The sequence below is a fragment of the Salvia hispanica genome, chromosome 3 (genome assembly GCF_029641045.1).
Source record: "Salvia hispanica isolate PSC_SH4W2 chromosome 3, Shi_PSC_v1, whole genome shotgun sequence".
Classification (NCBI taxonomy): Eukaryota; Viridiplantae; Streptophyta; class Magnoliopsida; order Lamiales; family Lamiaceae; genus Salvia; species Salvia hispanica.
In genome coordinates this window covers 64,927,044-64,954,009 of record NC_142694.1, presented here as the reverse complement: position 1 = coordinate 64,954,009, position 26,966 = coordinate 64,927,044, and the positions used below count along the sequence as shown (strand labels likewise).

Here is a 26,966-nt window from a genome sequence, read left to right as displayed (position 1 = left end):
AACGCATCGGGGAGAAAACGATTAATCTCTATCAATAGACCTGCTAAAGCCCCGAACCATAGCGTACTTAGTACTGGGGCCACGGAGAGAGATGTTTTTAGATCTCGCATTGAAAAACCTCATTTTTTTTATTTTAATACATAAAGCATATATAATCAGATGTATATGTAGTTAAGGGTTACTTAGAGTTGTATTCGTGGTTTGGGATAGATAAATTCATATCATCGGGTTGTACAAAAAGATCGTTTTTGCATCAATTCAAAGCTACAAAAAGGTTTTATGCGATTAAAAGGTCCGTTGAGCGCCTCATGGCTATGTCATAATAGATCCGAACACTTGCCCCGGATCAACTTCCAGATCATAATTGCTCTACTAAAGAACGAAAGAAAATAGATAAATGGGAGATAGAAAACTAGAAGCGAAACAAACTCATTCTAATTATCGAAATATCTCTCAAAGGTTTACTAATTATTTTAGTTGACTGAATCAATTACCCAATCATTTTTGGTAAAGAAACACTCAGAGGCAGAGTTTACAGAAAAAACATCATGGTTCATAAAACAAACACCATCTGCACCATCATCCCTGGCCAGATTTGCAACAGACTCCATCTGGTTATTACCATTTGGATTCTTACCTTTCTTGGGTCTAGTACATTCTGCCTTATATTGACCCACTTCACCACAATTAAAACATTTTCTTTTGAACTTAGGGTCTTTACTTTTAGACCTAGACCTGCCTCTTTTTGACTTCTTACCATTCCCAGAGGAATTACTGCCATCCCCTCTAGATTTAGATCTCCCTCTCACATTCAAAGCCTTAGTTTGAGAAGATTTAGGGTTAAAATTTTCTTTAAGCTCCAATTCTTTTGACTTTAAAGAACTGATTATTATGTCTAGAGGGGCACTGTCCCTTCCATACTTTATAGTTGCCTTAACATCACCATAAGTATTAGGGATAACATTCATGAGGGCTATGCTGGTATACTCATCAATGGTTTTATCTCCAAACCTTTTAATGTCCTGGACCAATTTTTTGAAAAGTATCAATATTATCATCTATGTCCTTTAAAAGATCTAGTTTAAATTTAAAAATATTTTCCAGAAGATACATCCTGGAGTACATAGAAGTTTCAGTATAGAGAGTATCCAACTTAGCCCACATCTCACTGGCAGATTCAATAGCCCCAACCTTTCTAATAACAGAGTCAGAAAGGTTGAGGATAATTGAAGACCTAGCTAATTCATTCATTTCAGCCTTTTTCTCAGCAGACATATTTTCAGGAAGAACCCCCTTCAATGGCTTTGAAAATATTTTGCTGAATTAAGACACATTTTACCTTTTGTTTCCAATTAACAAAATCATTTTTCCCATTGAAGGGGACAATGCCAACTGGCTGAGTCATTTTGAGAAAGATCTTTACACACACAAAAGAACTCAGCATACCAAGGGCAAAGCAAGCAACTCTGCTTTCACAGATAGTGGATTTAAACAAGTAACAGTTAAAGAATCCACTAGGAACAAATATACAAAGATTTTCATGCAATTATCACAGATGCAGCTAGCAGCAAGCACACACACAGAGGAAAAAAACAACAACTCAAGGTGATCCCAGACACACAAATATCAAGTCCAGGAGAGTTCCTCCCTATCTGTCACGTGTACCCCGACAAGAGGATTTCCCAGTTCACAATCACCCAATGTATGGGGCGCAGGGGGTCACTCAAGGTGGTTAAGGCACAGGGTGGATAGGTTATTCACTCAAGACACAGAACAGAGCTCTGAGATACACACCTTGAGTAAGAAAAGGTAAGCAAGCAAGCAGCGGAAGAAAAGAAAGCGGTAAGCACCAAGATCATGCAAGAAAACAAGAGCACAGAGTCTAGACCGCGGCCAGCGGTTACTACCAGCAACAAAAAGCCCAAGCCTAGGGTTCTAAGAAAGCAGTAAATGAGAGGTTTCACCAATTTACCAGAGCGGTTACTGTTGGGACTACCGCAGCGGAAGACACGGAAAACAAACAGGTCCTTAACGGATCTATTTAGGTGATTATGTATTCGACTCCAATTTAATGCAATAAACATAGATCTATAGATATAACATCAAATAAACACATAATCATGCATATTCGATGTAGATTCGATTGTTACCTCTTGATCCATCATTGGATTGACGTTGCTAGCTACACCATCCAGAGATCCTTGGTTTATCGACCGTGAATCTTCCGTACTATTCCCTTGTCCTTGATCATCCATCCGTGTGGGCGGATCTTGGATAACCAACAAATAGCTTTGAATGGATCTAGGAAAACCCATTACAAACACGAAATTGTCTAGATATAATCCTATGAATTAGGATAGATCAGGAACAATAATCAAAACCCTAATTCTCCCACATGCTAGGCACGAAATTCGAGACCAAGAGGGAGAGAGAGAGGCGCCGACTTTTGCGGCTAGGGTTAGGGTTTAGTGTTGTCTTGAATTGTGTGCTAGGGTTTCCATTTCATTCATTATTTATAGTGGACCTTATTGGGCTAGTAAGGGGATCCATGGAATGACTTAAGTGTTGGGCTCACCCATTAGATAATTAACTAATTAAATCAAATGACGCATGATTTAATATATTATCAATGGAATATTATTTTGTTCCACTAAAGAATAATATTGCACTCCCACTTCAATCACCAAATTACAAATAACTTGGGTCCATTTTATTTTATAATATTTCCCGCGTTTAAGATTATCTTGATCCGTCAATTTAATTCTTTTGTCTGCTATGTGACTAGAATTAAATTAATTCTCCAAAGAGTCTTTCTAGTTTGAAACTCTATTTATTATTCGTGGAATAAATTCCAACTGCGCAGTTTTCTGAATAATAAATTCCTTTTTCAAACACCTCTTGGGGATCACCCATTAGGGATTTAATCATACCACACTGGGCACGCGAATTCTATGAAATAATATTCCAATACCTTCATGTTATTCAATTACTACCACCCAAGATATCATGAACTTGAGTTACGTACAAACTCTCACATTGATAAGTCAAAGTGGCGTTTGATTGAATAAACAATATTGATATTAATATCATAGACTAGAAAATACTAAACTTTCTGAAATATATTCTTTCAGTAGATAGCAATAAAGAATACATTTCGGATTAGATCCTTTCAGTGCTTTACCACACCGGTGTTACTAATCTCTTCTTAGGTAAGAGAGAATTATCACAAACACCGCAACCGTACCAATAGGTAGCCAAAGCCTATCTAGGTTGTGAATACGTTTTTCTTCTTACTAGATCTGGCCAAGTCCCCTACTGGAAAATTCATGAGGAGATTCATCGAATTTCTCTACTTGACCTTCTTAGTAAAAAGCCTTAGACTTGTTTATTATATTTCAATAATAAACCATTATATTATATTAGTTATTCTCATAAATAGGTAAACAAGTGGACGTGGCGTTTCTCGTATACATGCACAAGCTGACTGTACAAATGCATGTACGCTCGAAGCATCTTTTAGTATACAAACCCCAACAGTTACCCTTCGTTAAGGTGTAACCGTCTTACCTCAGGGCCTATACCGGAGGCCGAGCTTTACTCTGACGAGCCCACCTCCTTAATTTTGTGACCCGGTGTGCCTAAGCGATCCCCCCGTGGCTCTGATACCACTGTAGGGATCAGACTGCTTAGGGTTCACGGGACCTCTTTTATTGATTGGTTCTGAAATTGCTCATCTCAGAGGTACAAGCCAATACAATAGTGGTATCACGATTACACACTAAGTACACGAGTTACAATCAGAAGCCCTAGACTAATCTCAAGCACTCCTCTGGTCTTGAGATTCCATCACTTCCGATAGTACCTGCACACTTAGTAAGAAAGTTAGTCACACAAGAAATGATCCCGAAGGATCTAAACCACAAGAAAGGACTAAGCCAGAGAATCGGGCCACGAGTGGCTCAGGTCACAACAGTGACTGCACTAGGCCTCAGACCTCCCCAATCCTCACAGCAAGTCACAAAGGAGAGCAACGTTTAACGAACTCAAAACCAGAGATCGGTGGAACCCTAGATCTCACCGGTCACCGATCACCACAGCCTTCTCACACGCGGACTAGCACACACAACTCAGAACTTCACCGAGAACACAAGAACCTTCACAAGACACTCCAAGCACTTCGAGATTGGTCACAGACAAAAGACCAAACCCTAGAAAGAGAAGGAAACCGAAGAAGTTGCCTAACACTCAATCTACACTGGCAGATCCCTTAACAACTAAGAATCATTGGTGGAACAGAAAGCTCGAAGGGGAACTCCGGCTGGATTCGCCGGAATCTTAGAGAGAAGGAAGAGAAGCGGCGGTTTCTGAGAGCAAGAGAGAGAGAGGTTGAAAATCGAATGAGAGAAGCCGAAAGGCATTCTCTCACTTAACAAACACATCTCGCATCCGACGGCTGCCGTGCACGATCCGTGTGGAGTTGCCACATGGCTCTCATCCAGCGGCTCTGGATTAGTAAACGGGCCAGACATAATTTGGGCCAGCTATTAATTATATGGGCTCAACACAAGGCAGCCCAACCAATTAATAAAGGAAGCCCAAAACAAGGAGTCCAATATTCAACAACTATTTTTAACTCATTCAATCCCTTAAAAATAGAAACTCTTTCCTTTTTGGTTCGTCCCCTAAAAATAGAAACTTTCTATTTTAGGAATTTTCTTTCCCTCTAATGAGGTGGTACCCAGTTTCCGCTAACACACTTTTCTGTCTATCTTTTTTTTACTTTACCAATTTTTTATTAAAACTCATGACATTTCAAAGTTTATATTTTTGGGGGATGGAATGAGTATCATTTTTCCAAAATGAGTGCAAAAAAGTGGCTCAAGTAAGGTGGGAAAGAGGGATTTTATAACATAAGGCATATATTACTCCCGTCCCATCATAAGCGAGATACTTCTTTTAAGAACGTGATATAAGAAATTGGTATCTAAGGATATAAGTAGAGAGAGTACAGTATTAGAAAGAAAGAAGTAGAGGAGTGAAGATAGAATAAAGTAGGTGGGAGAATAGAATAAATCGAATGACTATTTTACCACGTAATTAGATACAATTATAATTATTTGTATTGATTGAGCTCCCTAATGAAATAATTATATAATCATCATGTCTTATCAATATAATAATCATCATGTCTTATCTGATAATTATATAATCATCAGAGTAAGAAAATCATTTTTTTTCTTAATATTAGACTCGTGTAATGAGAATTTTTGGTGGTTAAATTTTATGGGGAACAATTATTATTCTTTATATTTTATAGTTACTTCTTACCAATTTTTGAAGTGGCATGCTACAAATGATATTCGCTTCTCAGATCAGATGTACATTTCAAACATTAATGTTCTTTCCCCACATTTACAAAGAAAATCAATATGTAAACAGTGTATCCAACAGAAATCTACTTTATAATAAATGTAGTATTCATTATTATATAAAATTTCTGGTTTAGACAATCACTCCAATTTAATCCATATGTCTCTAAAATTAATATCTTCACATAGAATTTCGAACCAATAGCTACTAATACTAGTACTCATTCTCATCTATAATGCATTTATAACTGCTATTGTGCTCATGTGGCTATAAATATACTTTTATTTTACATCTTTTCAGATTATCTTGAATTTATTTAGGTGGTCCCTAATTCTTTTTCAACATTAATATGAATCATCATAAAAAAAATATATATATACACTTGAATTAGTTTCGGTTAAAAATACGAAATTCTAAACGATGGCAATCTCCAATTTATAATAAGAAAATTATTGAACTAGTTTGTTCACAGAATAGGGTCAGTTGGCAATACTTAAAGTGGTAAAAAAAATTTTAGGTATTTATATCATTTAAGCTCTCCATTTCATTAATCTTCCTATCTTTTATCTAGTAATTCCACTCAACTGTAAATATTATACTGTAATCATAATTTACAATTTCACAACAAAAGTTCATGACAGTCAGAATTAGTGATGATAGATGCCTAGCATATTCATGTTTTCTTAAAATTGTTTCTTTTATTGATTTTGAACGTGGCAACCATGCACGTTTTTGAAATGATTCCAACACATTGTAATTGCATAATTGTAAATTTATATTGCAGGTGTGATGATTTTAAAGTCATATTGGAAATAAAGAATGCTATATAAATCATATTATTTGCTCTAGGCACACGTGTAACTCATTTAATCTCTATGTTATCTCATAATTGATATTTATATAAAAAAAATATAACTTAAAAATGATTATGTCGATTAATTATTAGTATCAAATTGTTAAAGTTTCAATTTTTTTGTTAATCATAAGTATTAATTATGTAGTACTAATTATATTTAAATTTTTAGCATAATAAATTGAGTATCAGAATAGAGAAATTATTAGTGGGAACACAAAAGATTATATATCTTGAAGATGTGTTTGAAAGATATTTGTGATAATTAGTCATTTTTATCTATCAAGATATGTCTAGATGTTAGTAAGATTTGAATGTATTAACTCTGTCTCTGCGATAACAAGATCACTGCTTCATTGATTTGCAGAAATCTACAGTGAATAGATATCAAATACAGAGAAAGTTGGTACTGTCACTTTTACTCCTTGCCTTATCGGAGTAAAAACTCCAATATCTTGTAATAATGATCTATGATTGATTTGTTTTGTTTTGATTTGTTTCGTTAAATTACATTCAACTTAGTGATACACATTTCACACATCAATAACCCTAATATTTAAAATTAAACTCAATGGAGCTCAACTTAATTTTATATGTATATTTACTTATTAAAAATTTTAATAAATTCGAAATAAGTCCCACAAAATTTATGAAAAACATGCAAAAATATATTCAAGGTCGTTTGTTTATCCATTTAGCTTGTGCATATACATTTTAGAAAGAAAAAATGCCATTATCTGAATTTAGAAATAGCCCTAAAATGTGTACTTGTTCAAAGTAGAAAGTGTTAAGCTATAATATTATTATTGTTATTGTTATTATACCCAAAATGTAGCACCTAAATAATTCTAGGTGTAGGGAGACATGGAACACATGTAATAAATGGGACCATAAGGAATTTGATTTGTCTAAATCTGTTAATTACTGGGGCCATAGTCTCATAAACATATTAATAACCACCACCTAACAATATTTACTGATTTTTAACAACATAAATACTTTTATGATTTAATACCGAAATTTATTACCTACGCTCAAATTTAAATAAATATTAATACTATATAGTAATTGATAATTCAACGACAGTAACATGACCCAAAAAGGACATGTAAAAATCTAAGCTGTATAACGACATGTCAGATGCTTTTATACATAAAGTAAAATTACACATTTGAGTTGGGTCTATTAAATAAAAAAATTCGACCAGCGATATTCATAATTGATACCCAGTCTCTGCAGCTACATATCGGAGTTCGTTTTCTTGATCCTCAAAACGTATGTGTATTTTAACCACAAATAACAAAAATAGTACTCTCTTTGTCCGCGATTTAAAGTACTAAGTACCATTTTAGAATGTTCTTGATTTTGTTTTTCCATTTAGGTTGGTAAACTCACCATTCAACTAACTCATAATTTTCATATTCTATTATAAAATAAAATATACATACAAAATTAACATAAACAATCCCAAAAATACATACATACTTACAAAAAAATACTCCCTCCGATCCCTAAGAATATGCACTTTGGATTCGATATGAGTTTTAATATAAAATTGGTAAAGTAGGTAAGAGAAAGGTAGAGAGAAAAAATAATTAAAATAATTAGTAAAGTAAAGAATGGGTCCCACCCCATCAGAGAGAAGAGTTTTCAAAATTCGAAAGTGCATATTCTTTTGAGACAAACTAAAAAGGAGATGCATATTCTTACCAGACAGATGTAGTAATACTTTGTAATTTATTTGATTTTGTAGCATGTACTATAAATTTGGGCACTTGATATGTGATTTAATAAAAATGTATGAAATGCTCTTCAGGGGTTGAGGGACATTTTAATCCCAAAAGGTCGAATAAATTGCAAAAGTAACTCAAATATAAATACATTAAACTTCAAAGACTTCCAATGATATTTTCCATAACCGTAAATGAACGAACCTTAAAATTCGGGAACTATCCACGTAATCTATTCATATATAAAACTAGGACTCTATTCCACTAATTTTTGCCAACTATTTTTTACTATATTTTATATTTTTTAAAACTTGTCCTAAGTCAACCGGTGCCAATTAATGAGAGAAAGATGGAGTAATATAAATTAAAACTCTATTACGATAAAAAAAAAAAACACTATAATGATAATATTTTTACTTATTAAAATTCCTATATTAAACTTAGAACAAGTTTTGCGCACCCTATGATATAAGCAGAATATAGGTATTTATAGATATTAATGTATTAAAATAAAATAAAAAACAAAAAAATGATTTTAACCACACCTTGTATAGCAGTTGCATTTTAGTGCCTTATGGTGGATGGCCTTAGAGACATAAAAGTTTTTAAACACTTCCATTTATATTGGAATCCCAATTAAATTCAAGTATCGAAATTATGTTAATTAGGATACAAAATTATTGCAATGGATATTGATTGAAAAACTTTAGCAAAGTCGATTATATTTAGTTTAACCGAATTTCTAAAATTCCATTTGAATTTGGATTAAGTATAAAAGTCCAAATTGAGTTCCTAATATCTCCAGTTTGGGCATATATCTAGTAAATCTTTTTTCTTTTCCTTTTAAGGGATAAATAAATTAAAAAATCAATATCGAACATTAGAAAGAGACTCATAATATGACTTTTACAAAAAACAATCCATAAAATAAAATAAAAATGGAAGTATTTGATCAAAATAGTTGCTTCAAATCAAGTACTCTAATATAAGCAACAAATAAAAGATAGGACCATTTGAAATTTAAGTTGTCCATCATCTGTTAATTACATGGACCCACACTCTCTTAAACAAATTACTACTACCTAACCCAATTTACTAGTCATGACTCTCGTACCACAAAATAACTCTTACAACTTAAATATGAAGAAAAAAAAAAGTAAGTAATTGGTAGTGTACCAACAAAACTCTTGCAGGCTAATATCGTTGATATAAATATAACTCACCAACAATATCACTGACAAAATACAAAAATATTAAGTTATCACCCTTAGACGGAAAGTATCTAAACCATATCAATTAATTAGAACCAACATTTGAATTTCTAGTTAATACTCTGTGACCGCATATGAAACATATTCTTAATACTTAAGCATGCAATGAGGCATGTTTAGTTTTATGGAGTATTAATTATAGACTTATTTTAAAAAGATTTTAGAGATCTAATCGTGTTTCATATTGCCATGTCAAATGTCATTTTAATTATTTTGAACAACTACCAAATTAAGCGAATAAGATTGAGATGTTAATATAAGTATACTCCATCCGTTTCTCAAAAATAGAAATATTTAAAATGACACTGATCTAACGCAAAAATAATAAAGTAAAAAAGATAGAAAGAAAAACGAGTTCGTGAAAAATGAGTGTTACCTTATTAGAAAAAGAAATCTTCTAAAAATAAAGTTTTTATTTTTAGGAGACAACTCAAAAAAGAAAGAATTTCTATTTTTAGGGGATAGGAGAAGTGTTAAAACTATCAACAATATAATATGAGTAGTCAACAAAATTTAAAGTGATATTGTATATATATTATATTGATATATTATTATTTATTTGTTGATATTCAATATATTATCAAAATATATAAAAATTCAATTTAACATTAACAAATTTTATCATATACAATTAAGATATCATTAAAATTCTTGTAAAATTATCATTAATATGATGTTTTGTAAAAATATAATTGGAATCAAAGTAGTTATATGTTTATATAGGGTCCTAATATACAACATGATATATCTATTTTATAAACTACAATAAAAAATTTGGATAATTAGTAGATTTCAAGATTTAATATTAATGACATGACAAATAACTTCAAAAAATGTTGCACAATGTCAACACTTTATGAAAATATAGGATTCAACTAATCTATTCAGATATAGTTCGAAAATGCATACTTGCTCTGTCCAAATAAAAGAGTCTCATTTATGGACGATAGGAGTTTTAATGATAAATTAGTAAAGTAAGAGAGAAGAATAAAAAAAAGTATGTAGAGTTTGAGAAAGAGGAGAAAATGTAAGAGATAGGATGCAAAAAAGTAGATAAAGTGAGAGAAAAAGTTTCCATTTTTGAAGTGGAACTATTTTTTACGGAAACTCCAAAATAGTAAAATGAGACTATTTTTCGTGGATAGAGGGAGTTTGTAATTTGTCAAATATTTTAATTAGTGTAGGGTAAAATGACAATAGAAAATAAGAGAAATTTAAATCCATATGCGTGTAGTTAATCGAAATTTATCCTATATATATCTAGGTACTGCATTTATACCAACTAGATTATATACATGCAATACGTGCATGTTATATACATTAATAAATTAAACTGTTCTGTAATTAACAATCATAGATCCAGAAATAACGATGAATACAATTATTCGTATTCATTATTTAAATACAGTTACAGATATATTAATTGGGTTTCAACAAATATCAATATATAGGTTGTGTATAAATAGATGGTGCAATTTCTTTGATATAATTCCCGGATAAGAAAAATCTAATTGCGTCAGCAGCCGTGCAATTATACATTTCGAATCTTGATTTTTTTTTTCTTATTTTTGAAAATAAGATGTATATTCCCTTTTTTTTTTCTTGATCTTTTATCTGAATTCAATGTTCAGTTAACTAATAAAACTAAATTCTCAATTAGAAGATGTAAAATGAATAAATATTATTTTAAATAAAATTATCTTTTTGAATTTTGATATCATCATCAGCCTCAGCCTGCATTGCATGTATTAATAAATGAAAACATTTAATCATTTCAATCCCATACATAAACTTAACTAACTGGCCATTATTGAAAAAGTTACGAGCATGAATAGAACATAAAAAGAATGAGAAAATTTGCATCAAAACATAGATTATCTCCGACTATTTACATCAAATTCAAACTTATTTTTAGTATATATTAAAAAAAATGTAATTTTATTCCAACAGTTTACTCAGTTCAAATTTACAAAAATTTTACAGTAGACCAAAATTTACTGTTGTTCCACAGAAATGTAAAAAACTAGATTTACTTTTATAATATACTTGGCGAAATTTTTTACACAAAATATAAGAGTTAGTGTATTATCTTAGACCAGATCCGCAACCTAAACAAAATTTTTAACTAGTAAAAATCAGAAAATCTAATTCGAATGACACGATCATCTTTTCCATTATTATAAAAAATCCAACCTCAAAATTCCAGTAAGATCACTATTTATTTATGTTTACCCCATTTACTTTTATAATTCATCAATTTTATTAATCTTCATGTATTTAGTTAAATGAAAAACATATTAAAAATTAAAATTGTCATGTATAAAAATTAATGAAAATATGCCATTTTTTAATTAATTAATATAAAATGAATTTGCACGTGGCAGCACTAATCTTTCAGATCTAATGGCTAAGAATTGGTAGTAATTATCAATTAGCGAATAGTTAGTAATTGATCACAATCCTATATACTCTCTTCATCCCTGAAAGTTTGTCACACTTCTTTTCTGCACTCGTTTTGTAAAAATAATATAACTAGTTAAAGTAGAGGGAAAGTAGAATAAGAGAAAATAATGTAGAGAAAAATTTTAACTAAATTATTTTCTCTCTTACGTTTACACTCTCTCTATTATTTTTACAAAACGAATGCAGAAAAAAAAATGTGACAAACTTTCAGAGGCGAGGGAGTATCTATGGGTGCATATACGAAAAAGAAAAGCACATTTGCAGCTCACATTGGTGTTTTAATCCTCAACAATTTTGATACCTAATTCGTAAAAATGTTTATCAATTATGTTCTGGAGTTTGCTTTTATATCACACAAGGCTAGAACTGACCTAATTCTAAATTATTATTCCAAATTCAAACAACAAAAGTAAATCTAAATTAGTATAATATAAAAATTTAGACGTATATCTTCTCTAGATCTCACATCTTCATCACCTCGACTAATATGGAAAATGTCATGTGAGAGCTTTGAAGGCGATCTAAAATACTAGCATGAAAATTACAATTATATACAAAGATCCCTTTCGCAAATTGGAAGCAAACCGAAAAAGGAAAAAATAATATAACAACATTGTTTTCCTTTTATATACCAAACAAACTCTTGTAACAAGAAATATTGTAACTATACCATCATCGCATTCATATAGTACTATATTATACATCGTATCCAGCCGAACGAAATTAGAACCACAATCGGTCCCAAAATATCACACACACACATGTAAACTAGGGGTGACAAATTATACGATTAGGTTGTTGACCTGATAACAATCGAACCCAACAAGGCCTAACTTGAACCCGACTTGTTAAGGATATTGTAAATCCGAACACGAACCCAACCTGCTACCCTCAAACCTGAACACGACCCGAACACGACACGAACCTGTTAACGACACAATATAATTTGGGTTGATATGACACGATAATGACCTGAATCCGATATATATTACACAAACTAAACCTGATATTGCATGATTAAACATAATATTACACGATTAAATCTAACTTTTAAACTTGATTTACATGATAAAATTCATTTTCCACTATTTAAACCTGATCAACAAGATATTAAATAACTAATGCAAAAGGCATTAATTTTTAAAAATAATAAAAAATATTATTATTATTTCTTAATGGGTTATCTGTATCCAACCCGCATCCAACCGGAACCTAACCTGAAATTTTTGGGTTTTGAATGAGTCGACCCAATAAGGACACAAACCCAATAAGACTAGACACAAACCGATTATTTTTGTGTGGGTTCGTGTCAGATTATCGTGTCAGCTCAAAATTACCAGCCCTAATGTAAACACACACAATAACACACACATGTATATAGAAAGAGTTAGGCCATGATTAATACTCTCTTCATTCCTTGTTAATAGAGGTGTTTTTTTTTTACGGAGTTTAAGAATAGTGTGTAAAGTGGATAGTGAATAATGTAAGAGAGAAAAAGTAAGAGAGATGAATAGAGAATAAAGTAAGAGAGATAGTTACTTTTTGACAAAAATAAAAATGACTCAATAAACTTAGAACTTTCCAAAATAGTAGTAAATGACTTAACATGGAACGGAGGGAGTATGATCGAATGAAATGAGCGTGGAATGGAATGGAGGTTGGAATGAAATGAAATGTTAATTTCTTTGGATTTCATTTGTATTTTCATTCATTTCCTTATCTATTCCATCCTACTGAATAAATGAATATAATGGAAATAGGAATCATATTCCATTATTCCATTCTACCATTTCATTCCATCCTCATCCCATCATACCAACAATGACCTTACTATTAAAAAAAAACGAACTACTACCGCTGTCCCACAATAAGTGTCATATTTTGTCATTTTGGTCTGTCCCACAACAATAATCACATTTCACTTTTACCATAAATGGTAAGTGTAACATCCCGAAATTTCGAACCCTAATTTTAGAGCCGTAAAATTTTTATTTAATACTATTGATAATGTGGGAGACGTGAATTAAATGATGAGTGATTTATTGCATGATTCCTTGTGACCTAATTGCGAATTGGAGTTGAGATTGAGTTGAATAGTCAAACTTGTTGATGTTATGACGTGGCTATTAAATAGTCAATATTGTTGATAATATTGTGGTGAATTATTTACCTAAGGGATGAGTGAGATTTAATAGGATCATTCTTTATTTATTTGAAATTTTCGATGCCTACAACTATTGGAGAAGGAATTTTATTTTCTTGGATTTAATTATTGCTTGAGATAATTACCTAAATTTAATCCAAAAGTCCGATTTTTCCTTATTTTCCTTCATGAAATTTCGACCCCCATGCCTATTATAAGGAGATTTTCGAAAATCTCCTATTTATGGGAGAGGAGAGTATTTAATTATATTATTTGATCCCTTATTTATTCTCTTCCATGAATAAATATAAATATTCTAGCAAATCTTACTATATCTCAAGGAGATCTTGCCATATCTTATTTTAATTAATATTTGGAATTGATTCCTTATGGAGGAATCAATACTAACGCCTATTCCCTATTCTTAGTGGGAGAATTATTATTTTCTGCTCCGTGATATTTTATTCTACTCCGTGAAATATCTAAATTAAATCATAGGCTAATTAAATAGCCTAAGATTTCGAAATCCCTTTATTCCTCATCAATATTAACGCCAATCTCTCCCACCATATCTCTCCAAATATTTATTTATTTATTTAATTGAGGAGAATCAAATCTTCCCAGATATTCTATTTAATTACCTAGAGATTTTATTGAACCCTATAAATAGGAGCAAAACCTAACCCTAGACCACAAGAAAATCGCCCCCCACCCCATATCACACGCCACTCCTCCCTCTCCACTCTCTCTCAATTTTCTTCTACTTTTCTCCAATAATTCTTCATCTTTTGAGAAGAATTAGAGTTTGAGCCTCAAGAATTGTTGAAGAATCAAGTCTCTACTTTGTTTCTACCGTTCGTTTTGACAAGAAAAGGTACCTATATATTAATCTTTCTTCATCTAACCGATTAATCGGTATTCTTGAACCTTCATACATCTAGATTGAGTGAAAGTGAGATAAATGGTATATGGAAAATATGTGTGCGTGTGTGTGTGTGTGTGTGTATGCGTGCGTGCGTGTGCGTGTGTGTATGCGTGACATGTGAATAACCCTCATGTGTGACATAAGTTAATGTTAGATCTAAGATTGTTGAGTGAATAAACATATATGATGAATATGTCTTGGTTTGAATGATAAACGTAAACTGGATCGGTGGGAAATAGGGGAAACATATATGAAGGAGTTGATCCTAAATCATGCATGTCTCAACGTTTCCCCTTTTTCCCACCGATCCAGTTTACGTTTATCATTCAAACCAAGACATATTCATCATATATATTTATTCACTCAACAATCTTAGATCTAACATCAACTTATGTCACACATGAGGGTTATTCACATGTCACGCATACACGCACGCACACGCACGCACGCATATACACACACACAAACATATCACTCAATCTAGATGTATGAAGGTTCAAGAATACCGATTAATCGGTTAGATGAAGAAAGATTAATATATAGGTACCTTTTCTTGTCAAAACGAACGATAGAAACAAAGTAGAGACTTGATTTTTCAACAATTCTTGAGGCTCAAACTCTAATTCTTCTCAAAAGATGAAGAATTATTGGAGAAAAGTATAAGAAAATTGAGAGAGAGTGGAGAGGGAGGAGTGTCATGTGATATGGGGCGGGGGGAGATTTTCTTGTGGTCTAGGGTTAGGTTTTGCTCCTATTTATAGGGTTCAATAAAATCTCTAGGTAATTAAATAGAATATTTGGGAAGATTTGATTCTCCTCAATTAAATAAATAAATAAAGATTTGGAGAGATATGATGGGAGAGATTGGCGTTAATATTGATGAGGAATAAGGGGATTTCGAAATCTTAGGCTATTTAATTAGCCTATGATTTAATTTAGATATTTTCACGGAGTAGAATAAAATATCACGGAGCAGAAAATAATAATTCTCCCACTAAGAATAGGGAATAGGCGTTAATATTGATTCCTCCATAAGGAATCAATTCCAAATATTAATTAAAATAAGATATGACAAGATCTCCTTGAGATATAGTAAGATTTGCTAGAATATTTATATTTATTAATTGAAGAGAATAAATAAGGGATCAAATAATATAATTAATATTCTCCTCTCCTATAAATAGGAGATTTTCGAAAATCTCCTTATAATAGACATGGGTGTCGAAATTTCATGAAGGAAAATAAGGAAAAATCGGACTTTTGGATTAAATTTAGGTAATTATCTCAAACAATAATTAAATCCAAGAAAAATAGAATTCCTTCTCCAATAGTAGTAGGCATCGAAAATGTCAAATAAATAAATAATGATCCTATTAAATCTCACTCATCCCTTAGGTAAATAATTCACCACAATATTATCAACAATATTGACTATTTAATAGCCACGTCATAACATCAACAAGTTTGACTATTCAACTCAATCTCAACTCCAATTCGCAATTAGGTCACAAGGAATCATGCAATAAATTACTCATCATTTAATTCACGTCTCCCACATTATCAATAGTATTAAATAAAAATTTTACGGCTCTAAAATTAGGGTTCGAGATTTCGGGATGTTACAGTAAGTATACCCCACATTCCACCAACCAATTCTACTCACATTTTATTATAAAACTAATATTCCCTCGTTCCATAGTATTAACGTCATTTTGTCATTTGGTACATTCCATAGTAATAGAGTCATTTCCCTTTTTTGTAAAAGTCAATACATTTTTCTACATCTACGTTATTTTCTCTTATTTTTTTCTCTTTTCATCTCTCTACCTTTTTCATTTTCCACTTTATTCTTCTTTTACTTAACTCACCTAACACAATTTTTTTTAATCTTCGTACCGAAAAGAAATGTCTCCTTACTATGAAACGGAGAAAGTATATATATTGGGACCCATAATTCACTAACTTATTCAAATCCATTTTTCTTTACATTTTTTAAAACCGGTACCCACACTAAACGTGACAACTTAAACTATGGCTAAATATTAACCACTGTAAATACAACCGATTGTAAATAAACCGTATTACGGTATTGATGTGATTCTCGAGAGACATGACGTGATTTATGCAATTTGGGTTATGCTGATGTATATAAGTATATTCTATATTATATGTTGATGCACGTATTCATTGTTGTGGTGAAAAGTATTTTTGAATTCATAATGACATATTTCTTTTCCGATAACAATTGACACCTCAAAACTTTGAATTACATATTAAATTACTTTTTCACAAATTATAAATATCAATAATATTTTTTAATATATTAAAACTAAATCATATAAACTAAAAAAACAACACCAAACATATGATGCTCATAAAATATAAGGTGCTTACATAAAATATGTAGCATGGAGTATCATTTTTTTTTGCTCTCTCTCTCTATATAAATATAATTAAATGTAATTCTATGAGTATTTTAAGGAAATCTTTATTATGAGTATATGTAAAGAAATTGGCATGGGATGCAATGTTAGGATAAATAAAAATATTAATCCAATATTAAGTTGAAGTGTATTCAATATGATGGTAACTACCTTTAATTATCGCGGGATTATACACCTGCGTTGTGTGAAGTTAAATATTTAAAATTTAGAAAAAAGTCACAAATTTTTTATTAGTCTCTCTCTTCATTTCTTTATCTTTTTTATTTCTATTTTATTATTTCTTTACTTATTTCACGTAATACATTTTTTCTTAAATCTTATGCCGAAAATAAACATCTCACCAAAATATAATATTGACGATAAACCATGTATACGTAGGTATAAATGAAAATATAATATGGGTTGGGAAGTAAACAAAAATATGTAGCAATAAACACGTTGATACCAAATATTATAAACACAGCATTAAATTGTATGATAGTTGTATAAATTGGCAGGAGGTGGAAACTCACATCACATTCATCCATCTAGGCTTCCATCAACATTCAACCCCACTCTCTATCCCTCTCTTCTCTTTAACCAAACATGGGAAGGTCCCCATGCTGTGATAAGGTAGGCTTGAAGAAAGGCCCGTGGACTCCCGAAGAAGATCAAAAGCTTCTAGCGTATATCCAAGACCACGGCCATGGCAGCTGGCGCGCCCTCCCTCCAAAAGCTGGTATTATACCTATTTCATGCATGCATTTGCAGTTGCAGAGAACTGTTTTGTTTTGTTTTCTTTTGTTTCGTGAATTTGAAATTATTTGTTAATATATAGGGCTTCAGAGGTGCGGGAAAAGCTGCAGATTGCGTTGGACCAACTACTTGCGACCCGATATTAAGAGAGGGAAGTTCAGCTTACAAGAAGAGCAGACGATCATTCAGCTTCACGCCCTTCTTGGAAATAGGTGATTAATTATTTAAACATAATTTTCATCTTGAATTAATGTTCATAATAGTATTTGGCAAACAATTAAAAGAAGAAAGATATAAAAAGAAATTTAATTGGGGGAAGCTAGGTACAACAGATTAATCCCCTGCCAGTTTGTAGGGCCTATATAGTTTATATGTGAGGAGCAACATAAATGTGTGTCCATGTGTGAGAAGTTATTGCAAATGTACAGACACCCAACATATATCAAACAAAATCAAAAATGTTTTTATTCTCTTGCATAATAATATTAATATGAGAATCCTTTCTTAATCTTAATTACTACTTATATTATAGGTGGTCAGCCATAGCCAGCCACCTGCCTAAGAGGACAGATAACGAGATCAAGAACTACTGGAACACTCATCTAAAGAAACGCCTTGTCAAAATGGGAATCGACCCGACCACTCATAAACCCAAGAACCACGCCCTCGGCTGCAGCCAACCCAAGGAGATAGCCAACTTGAGCCACATGGCACAATGGGAGAGCGCCCGCCTCGAAGCTGAGGCACGTATCGTCCGTGAGTCCAAGTCCAACTCCTTCACCTCCCAAATGACGAGCGGCCCGCCTCCCTCACGCCCGCCTTGCCTCGACGTACTAAAAGTCTGGCAAGGCACATGGATGAAGCGAAAAGAAGCCTTCTTCGCCTCCAACGCCAACCTTGAGTCCCCAACGTCGATACTCAACTTCTCAGACAACAACGCAATCCCAAACGTAGTCGGATTGATCAACGAAACCACCAACTTCGTCGGACCATGCAAGGGCATTTTGGGAAATTCAGTGCAGCTGCATGATCCTACCAATTACACCAACCTACCTGATTCGTTGAGCTTCTTGGATGGCTTCGGAGATCTCCATGGCTCCGGACAAGGCGACAGCGTTGCGTTCGAGGACAACAAAGTTAACTACTGGAGCAATATTCTGAACGTCGTCAATTCGCCTATGGGTTCGCCTGTTTTCTAAAACACCGTCGTTAGCCGTTTCATTTCATTAATATAGTTTCGTGAGTGTGTCGTCTTCATTAATTATATGTTTGTTAAATTCAGATTTAGATAATTGATCGATGCATGTTGTGTTGGTTACGATGATTCTACGTTCTGTTTAGTTTCTTGATTTATGTGGATCATCAAATTAATGTAGCAATTTAAAAAAAAAAAATCGAAAAAGCACTAGTTTATTTATTATATGAAGCTAGCAGACCCATTGCCATTTTAAATGCCTACATATCCTTATTAATATTTGTGGTCCATTGATCAAGATTGATCAAAAATGATGTCAGAATCTTTATATCTGTAGTTAAGACTTCAGAAAAAGGGATCAAACAATAACGGCCTTCATTCCAAATTTGTACGAATTCGTTATATAACGTGAAATGAGTTACTTTAATTAATATTATCTGAGGTGTTTTGTGGTATATTACTCATTGTGTTTTATATATATATGAGTTTAATACATAATTGGTAAAAATAAAAGAGATATAGAAAGAAAAATTGATTGAAGTATTGTAAACTGAGTTTTTTTTTTTTTTCATAAAACAGAAAGTTTCTGTTTTTAAAAAAACTAATATCATCATCCGTGCAATGCACAGGCCAAATAATTTTCAAATACTACTATTATACATTCTCAATAAATAAATAATAATAATAATAATAAGAAATTACTACCTCCGTCCACGAAAATTCGTCCCAGTTTGACCGGGCACGGGTTTTAAGAAATGTAATGGAAAGTGAGTTGAAAAAGTTAGTGGATTGTGGGTCCTACTTTTATATATTAGTTTTATAATAAAATGTGAGAAGGAATGAGTTAGTGGAATATGAGGTCCACTGCTAAAAATGGTAAAAGTGAAATGGGACAAATTTTGGGGGCCGGACGGAAATGGAAAAATGAGACAAATTTTCGTGGATGGAGGTAGTATAATATTATGTGGACTTTTCAAATCATAAATGTATTCTCTCCGTTGCAACTAAGATGGACACACTTCTATTAAGTCTGTTCCAACAAAGATTACAATTTCTATTTTAGTTTGTAACGAAGGTTTAAATATAATTTTTCATTTAATTGAAAAAAAATATAATTTGAATCACAAAGAAAGATGTAACAAAACTAAAGTAACACTAAAATATTAAAGTATAAATATTATACTAAGTAATTAGAAAATCCGAAAGTACAATAATCAACACAAAACTCACGTAATTAACCAAGATTTAGAAATATTGTTAATCCATCAGTCATTTAAACCGAATTATGTAATTAAACTACCAGTTAAAATAAACCTTAAAAGACTTATTAAACATAATTATTAAAGGAAAATAATTTTTAGACATAATGTCTATAACGTGATACCCGTTTGATACCTATGTTAGGATGATAATACTTATCCTAGCTCTACTTGATGTATGGTACATATAAATTAAACTACTATCTTTAGCCTGTGTTGGTTTCCTGGTCCATCTCATTTTTTATGCTTTGATGTGTTAAATCAGTGGCGGACGTAGGATTTTTACGATGGGAGTCCAAAATAATTTATAATAAAATTAGAAAAATATAAAATTGATTAATACTCTCTCCATCCCACTTTAGGAGTCTCGGTTGAGTTCGGCATGAGTTTTAAGAAATGTAAAGGAAAGTTGTGAAAAAAGATAATGGAATGTGGGTCCTACTTTTTTATATTAAAATGTTAGTGAAATATGGGGCCTAATACCATTTATGCAATATTTCAACCGGGACTCCTAAAGTGGGATGGAGGGAGTAATGTTTAAATATTAAAGTCAAAACCAAACATATCATAACATTTATCTTCTATTCTTAATCTTATGGAATTGCTACACCACCCATAGAATCAAGAAAGAGCTCTCAGTAAGGTGCACCATTGGCCTACTGGCGAATGGCGCTAACTCCTTACCCGTCCATGAGGTCAGTGGTTCGATCCTCAATGGAGACAACTTGTGGAGATTTTATCTCCATGAGGTTTCCGTCTATTGTGTGCTTGCGCGCATGGGCGTCCTTCGTGGGCCTTCGGGTTCGCGTCCCTCGTGGGCCCCGGGCTCGCGTCCCTCGTGGGCCTCCGGGCTCGTGTCCTTCAGGCCTTCTGGCCCGTCCATCCCTTGGGCCACCGGGCCCTCGGTGTCTCTCGCGGGACTTTGGGCTCGCGTCCTTCGGGCCGCTCCCTTGGGCCTTCGGGCCCTCGGTGTCTCCCATCGGTCTTTCGGATCTGGTGTCTAACGGGCCTCGGCCCGAAATCATGCTCCACGCATGTGCCTCCCGTCGGGCCTCGTGCCATTCGGTGTCTAATCCCTTAGGGCCTCCGTGCCCTTCGGTGTCTAATCCCTTATGGCCTCGTGCCCTTCGGTGTCTAATCCCTTAGGGCCTCTCGCCCTTCGGTGTCTATCTCTGCTTCGGCCGTGTCCTTCGCGCCTTCGGGTGCGTCCAATCCCGAAGGGTCTCGTGCCCTTCGGTGTCCCTCGTGCCTTCGGGTGCAAGAGTCGAAACGTGACTTCCAAAAAAATCCTACGACACGGGCTTCCTTAGTGGGCCTGTACCGATTAGGGTTTCTGGAGTAAGGGGCCCTTCGGGGTGGGTCCGTGCGACTATAAATATTGTTTACCCATAGTTTAGTTTTAAGGAGAACTATTAGCCTACTGGCAAATGGTGCTAACTCCTTACCCGTCCATGAGGTCAATGGTTCGATCCTCAATGGAGACAACTTGTGGAGATTTTAACTCCATGAGGTTTCCGCCTCTTGTGTGCTTGCGCGCATGGGCGTCTTTCGTGGGCCTTCAGGTTCGCGTCCCTCATGGGCCTCCGGGCTCGCATCCTTCGGGCCTTCGGGCTCGTCCATCCCTTGGGCCTCCGGGCCCTCGGTGTCTCTCGCGGGCCTTCAGGCTCGCGTGCTTCGGGCCTTCAGGCCCGTGCCACCTTCGGGCCCTCGGTGTCTCCCATCGGGCCTTCAGATCTGGTGTCTAACAGGCCTCGGCCCGGAATCATGCTCCGCGCATGTGCCTCCCGTCGGGCCTCGTGACGTTCGATGTCTAATCCCTTAGGGCCTCCGTGCCCTTCCGTGTCTAATCCCTTAGGGCCTCGTGCCCTTCCGTGTCCTTCGCGCCTTCGGGTGCGTCCAATCCCGCAGGGTCTCGTTGATGCACTTTTTATTTGCACTATAAATACCTGCAAGTATACAGAGTAGGTATAGTATAGCAAAAGGTTAGTACCGGGTATCGAACACGGGGAAGATGTACACAAGTGTCTATCTTCTACTAGAATTCAATTACTATCTGGAGAAGCAAGAATTGTTGGAAACTTTTTGAAAACAGTAAATATTAAAAACAGTAAACAACTAAAAACAAGCAAATCACGGAGAGAAAAGTATAGAGATAAGGGGAATTCCAGGGATGTGCTTTCGCTTTTATGGTTATACAAATTCCAAACTACAATACCCTAGCACAGTTAATACTTTGAAAGGACGAGTCACCTAGCTTATGCTCATGCGATACAAACGTTGATTACTAACATTAGGGTTGTCAATCCTAACACGTAACTCCAAAAAGCTCCTAAGACCCTTGAAAAGTCCTCACTCTCAATTAACAGTGCCGTTTTAAAGGAAGCTAACTGTAGTGTCTACTAAGTGGATCTAACTCGCTAGAACTCTGTCACAGTTATGAAGCAAGTTGTATTGAATCATACATAATTGTGTCACTCAATTATGAAGCATCATGATTAACTTAGGGAAGAAACAAAGTAAAAACAAAACGGATATTAAATAGAAAACGGAATTGTATAACCAAAGTTGCTACTAACACATCCCTAGAATCCTATGAGTTTAGTTACACATGACTGAATAAACTAAAAACATAGATTGAAGGGAAAGCAATTTGAACATAAAACTAAAGCAAATAAAACCCGTAGGTTGAATCCTTGTCGTTCTTGATGTTCTTGAAATCCTTCTTCAACTCCTTACACAATTGAAGTACTCTAGCTTTTGATCTCTATGAATGTGTTCTTGTTGTGTGTCGGAAAAAAAACTTCTCTTTTGATGAAGCTTGAGGTCCTATTTATAGGGGAAGATTATTCCTCATCATAGAAGGAAAAGATCTTCAAAATTTGGTAAATCTTGGAGCAAATCTAGGGCTGGTCGGATTCGCCGCCTTTCTCCGGCGGGCCGCCGCACCTTGGCCGGCGGTCGCCGCGTTGGAGTCCAGAGACTCTGACCCTTCGGTGGCGGACCGCCACATGTCCTCCGGCGGTCGCCGGGCGAGACTCTTCTCCTAGCGTAAATTTCCGAGGCGGACCGCCACATAGCTCTGACCGCCTGGCGCCGGCGGTCGCCGTACAACTTCGCGGCGGTCGCTGGTCGCCGTCTGACTCCCGATTTCCAGACTATGCGTTTTTACTCCCCTTTTCGGCTCAAATATGCACATTTCTCACAAAACACGTCAAAATACCAAAATGTATAGAATATGCAAATAATGGACATGTAGAGTGATTTTGATAACAAAAACGGACCAAATAATGGCCTTAAAACAGTGCAAAATCCGGGCGTATCAACTCCCCCAAACTTACATTTTTGTTTGTCCTCGAACAAAACATTAAAGACACAAGAATAGACGCACGGAATGCACAAGGACTAGACGTCATAATTGCCTCAAAAGATGAAAGAATAGATTAAGCATGGATTAACACAATCAAATCAAGCAAGGCTTAATAGTGCACTTTCATTACTAACTCGTGGAACACCTTGAAGTGTATAAGGGTAAAGTGTAAATCACTCAAATCATGCATCATGCAAAGTTTACCATAGGCTTGCTCAAAGTCTAATCCCTCCTCTACTCAATGTGATTAAGCATCAAAAGTCCGAAAGGTCTTTCTTTTCGGTTGTAACGTAGGCTCTTTGGTAGGTGAGGAATATTTGGCTAAAAAGTGACTCAAATATAAAAATATCCCAAGTAGAGTTAAGATGACTCCACTTTTCTAAAACTTAAGGCACTTCTAACACTTTATTTTTCTCCTTCAATTTACTTTCAATCCTTTGATTTTATTTTCTTTTCACAACCTTTCACACATTTTTTCTTCTTTCTTCTTCCTTTTTATTTTTTTTTTATTTATTTTTTATTTTTTTTACACATCCTTTCTTTTTTTTTTTCTAAGATCAAGCACATATTTGGAATTTTTCTCAAAATTTCACAACTTGTACTTTCTTAATATTAAGCACACTACTTTTTATACTTTCCTCCTTATCTCTCCAATTCCTTTACAAAAGAAGATAACAAAAACTATACTAACCCAAGGAATTGTTCCCCAATTTATTTTGGCTTCCGAAGAAAAGGCTTAAAGGCTCAAAATTGGCTCCAAAGGAAAAATTTGAGAGGGTCGAAAATTTTGGATATAAAAGTAGCTAAGAAAAGACGGCCTAACATCCTCCTAAATCAACTTAAACACTATGTAAACTTAGGCAGACTAGGAGCAAGTTCTAGAAACATATACATGCATACAGATAAATCACACAAGAAAGAATTTAAGGCTCAAATCTCACAAGGTAGAAGCACGATTCAAGGCGAACAAGCAATTCACTAATTATGCACCTTTTCACCCAACCATCATATCAAAACGTTAAGCCACACTTAAACATAGATGGAATATAATATCATTGGCAACTCGATCTAATGTGTCCCTAAGCATGCGTGTTTCTAAGTTCTTCATGTTATGTTCATGACATGGATTCAAGAAAACATTTTTAGAACACAAAAATCTCCTACGAGTTTTGGAAAATTAAAGCAAAAACAAACAAAAAGAAAACCCTAAACTCACGGTCCACCACTTCATCCCCCCAAACTTATTTACAACAAAGTGTAAAATAAGTTTGTAGAGTCGGTAGGGACGTGAGTATACTACTGAAAACAAAAACGTACCCTGAAAAATTTCGCGTAGAGGTTGAGCGGGGCGAAATTTCGAAGAATTTCGAAAAATCGCGCTGGAAAATTGTGCCCAGGTGGCGGTCCACCGCAGCTGTTCGGCGGTCGCCGCACGTCAAAGATGTTTTCCAGCGTTCAGGTGGCGGACCGCCGCAGAGCTTGCGGCGGTCGCCACGGAGAGGTCAGAACCTGCGAAAATTTTTGCAAAGCACAAAATTAAACCAAAACCAAAAAAAATACTTAAAATTAAAGCAAAAATTGTTAAATCAAGGAAATAAATCGTCTCAAAAACATCCAAAAACATGGTACAAATGCTCATTTAAAGTCATCGAGCTTGACTTCTTCAATCTTGAGGAGGTGGAGGGAAACGGGCGCTAAGATCCTCGAAAGCTCCAACGAGGTACGTGATATCACTCCTCATTGTCTCTCGTTCCTCTCTAGCTTCGGCGGCCATCATTCGAAGCTCTTCATATTGTTGACGCCGATGAGCGTCTTCCAAACGTTGTTGCTCCCAAAATTCTTGTTCCGCCGTGCGCCAATCGCCTTGAGCCGTCCACCCTTGGCGGTTGTAGGCATTTTCCGCTTGTTGCTCCGCCCATCGATTGTCCCAAGCGTTGGACATGTTTTGCATATAGGAGAAAATTTCTCCTAATTGGGCGGAGGTGTTGACTTGAAACTCCTCTTCCGGATTAGGCCTCCCGCGGCGGCGGTTCGCTCGTGTCCGGCGGCGATGTCCTTCCACTTCCTCTTCTCGTTGTGGTTGGGTTTGCGGTGGTGGCGGTGCTGCACTCCTTTGAGCTTGTGAATGCTCCGCGCCTTCTTCATAGTTATCAATGGCATCAAATGCGGAATCCTCATCGGGCTCAAATTGAGGAATGCGAGAGGGAATGTTCCTCTTTCTAAATTCCCCATTGACGGGGTTAGCCTCGATAGCTCTCCGGTGGGCGGGTGTGTCGAGCTTCCAATTTGCTTGGTTTGCCCAAACATCGACCTTGGTCAATTGCGGGAGTGGAACGGGAAAGTGATCCCCCGCTACTTGCATAAAATACCCTTGACCCCACTGATCGGTCTTCAAAAGCCCCACCGAAAATAGCACCTCATAAGTGATAAACTTATCTCCACCATCCTCCGTCATACCGGCAAAAGATACCCCCAAATGTTCGCCAATTGCCGTAATCAATCCCCCACAACAAATGACGCCCCCGTCTTTCTTCGTGATCCTATCCACATAGTAAGTAAAGAGGGTCCCATAATCGATTCCCTTCTTGTTGAGTAGGCACCACATCACGTTTAGCTCCGTTTGGGAGACACTTCCCCCATCGATACGAGCAAACATAAGCTGAGTCATAGCACGATGGAGGTACCTCAAGACGGGGTTGCGAATTGATGAAGACTTGGCATAGCCTGCTGCATGCTCTTGCTCATTTGTCATCGCCCCCCAAACCTCTGAAAAATCATATTCATTGTCCTCTTCGGGGTTGGGGTCGAAGCAATGGAAGATCCCACTAAGCTCTTCCATGGTGAGCGAGTGCCAACGGTTCCCTAGGCGGAAATCGATGCTAAGTGGAAAATTTTGGCGGCGATCCTTAGTGACCTTTAGCAAGCTGAGGAACTCGAGAGTATACTTTCGAAACGATGGCCACTTCCTTTGGAACATGTAGGCGAGGCCATTCCCATCACCCACGTCGCACAACTTCCAAAAATCCTCCATGATCCCCAAAGTTTGGAGAGGGAAATCGTGGGGATATCTAGAAGGTGCCGTTTCTCGGGCCGACACTTTCTTCCACATAGCCTTTTGCTCTTCCGTGGCAAGGCTAATGCCATAGTTCTTCGCATTCTCCGGTTTCCCTTTTGATCCCATTATCCTACAAAAGAAATTACACTCTTAAAA

The 26,966-nt window shown here is 35.2% G+C and overlaps 1 protein-coding gene across 1 annotated transcript; it reads left to right on the top strand.

Annotated features, from left to right (window-relative positions):
* Positions 1 to 17,720: 17,720 nt before the first annotated feature.
* On the top strand, positions 17,721 to 19,354 carry LOC125212303 (transcription factor MYB16-like). The gene is made up of 3 exons (XM_048112429.2): positions 17,721 to 17,917; positions 18,017 to 18,146; positions 18,467 to 19,354. The coding sequence occupies exons 1-3, from the start codon at positions 17,785 to 17,787 to the stop codon at positions 19,131 to 19,133; spliced, it is 930 nt and encodes a 309-aa protein (XP_047968386.1). The 5' UTR covers positions 17,721 to 17,784; the 3' UTR covers positions 19,134 to 19,354.
* The last annotated feature ends 7,612 nt before the right edge of the window (positions 19,355 to 26,966 follow it).

Coding starts and splice junctions, on each gene's coding strand:
- LOC125212303 (XM_048112429.2), top strand. CDS start 17,785: ATGGGAAGGTCCCCATGCTGTGATAAGGTAGGCTTGAAGAAAGGCCCG. Junction 17,918..18,016: donor CGCCCTCCCTCCAAAAGCTG/GTATTATACCTA, acceptor GTTAATATATAG/GGCTTCAGAGGTGCGGGAAA. Junction 18,147..18,466: donor CACGCCCTTCTTGGAAATAG/GTGATTAATTAT, acceptor CTTATATTATAG/GTGGTCAGCCATAGCCAGCC.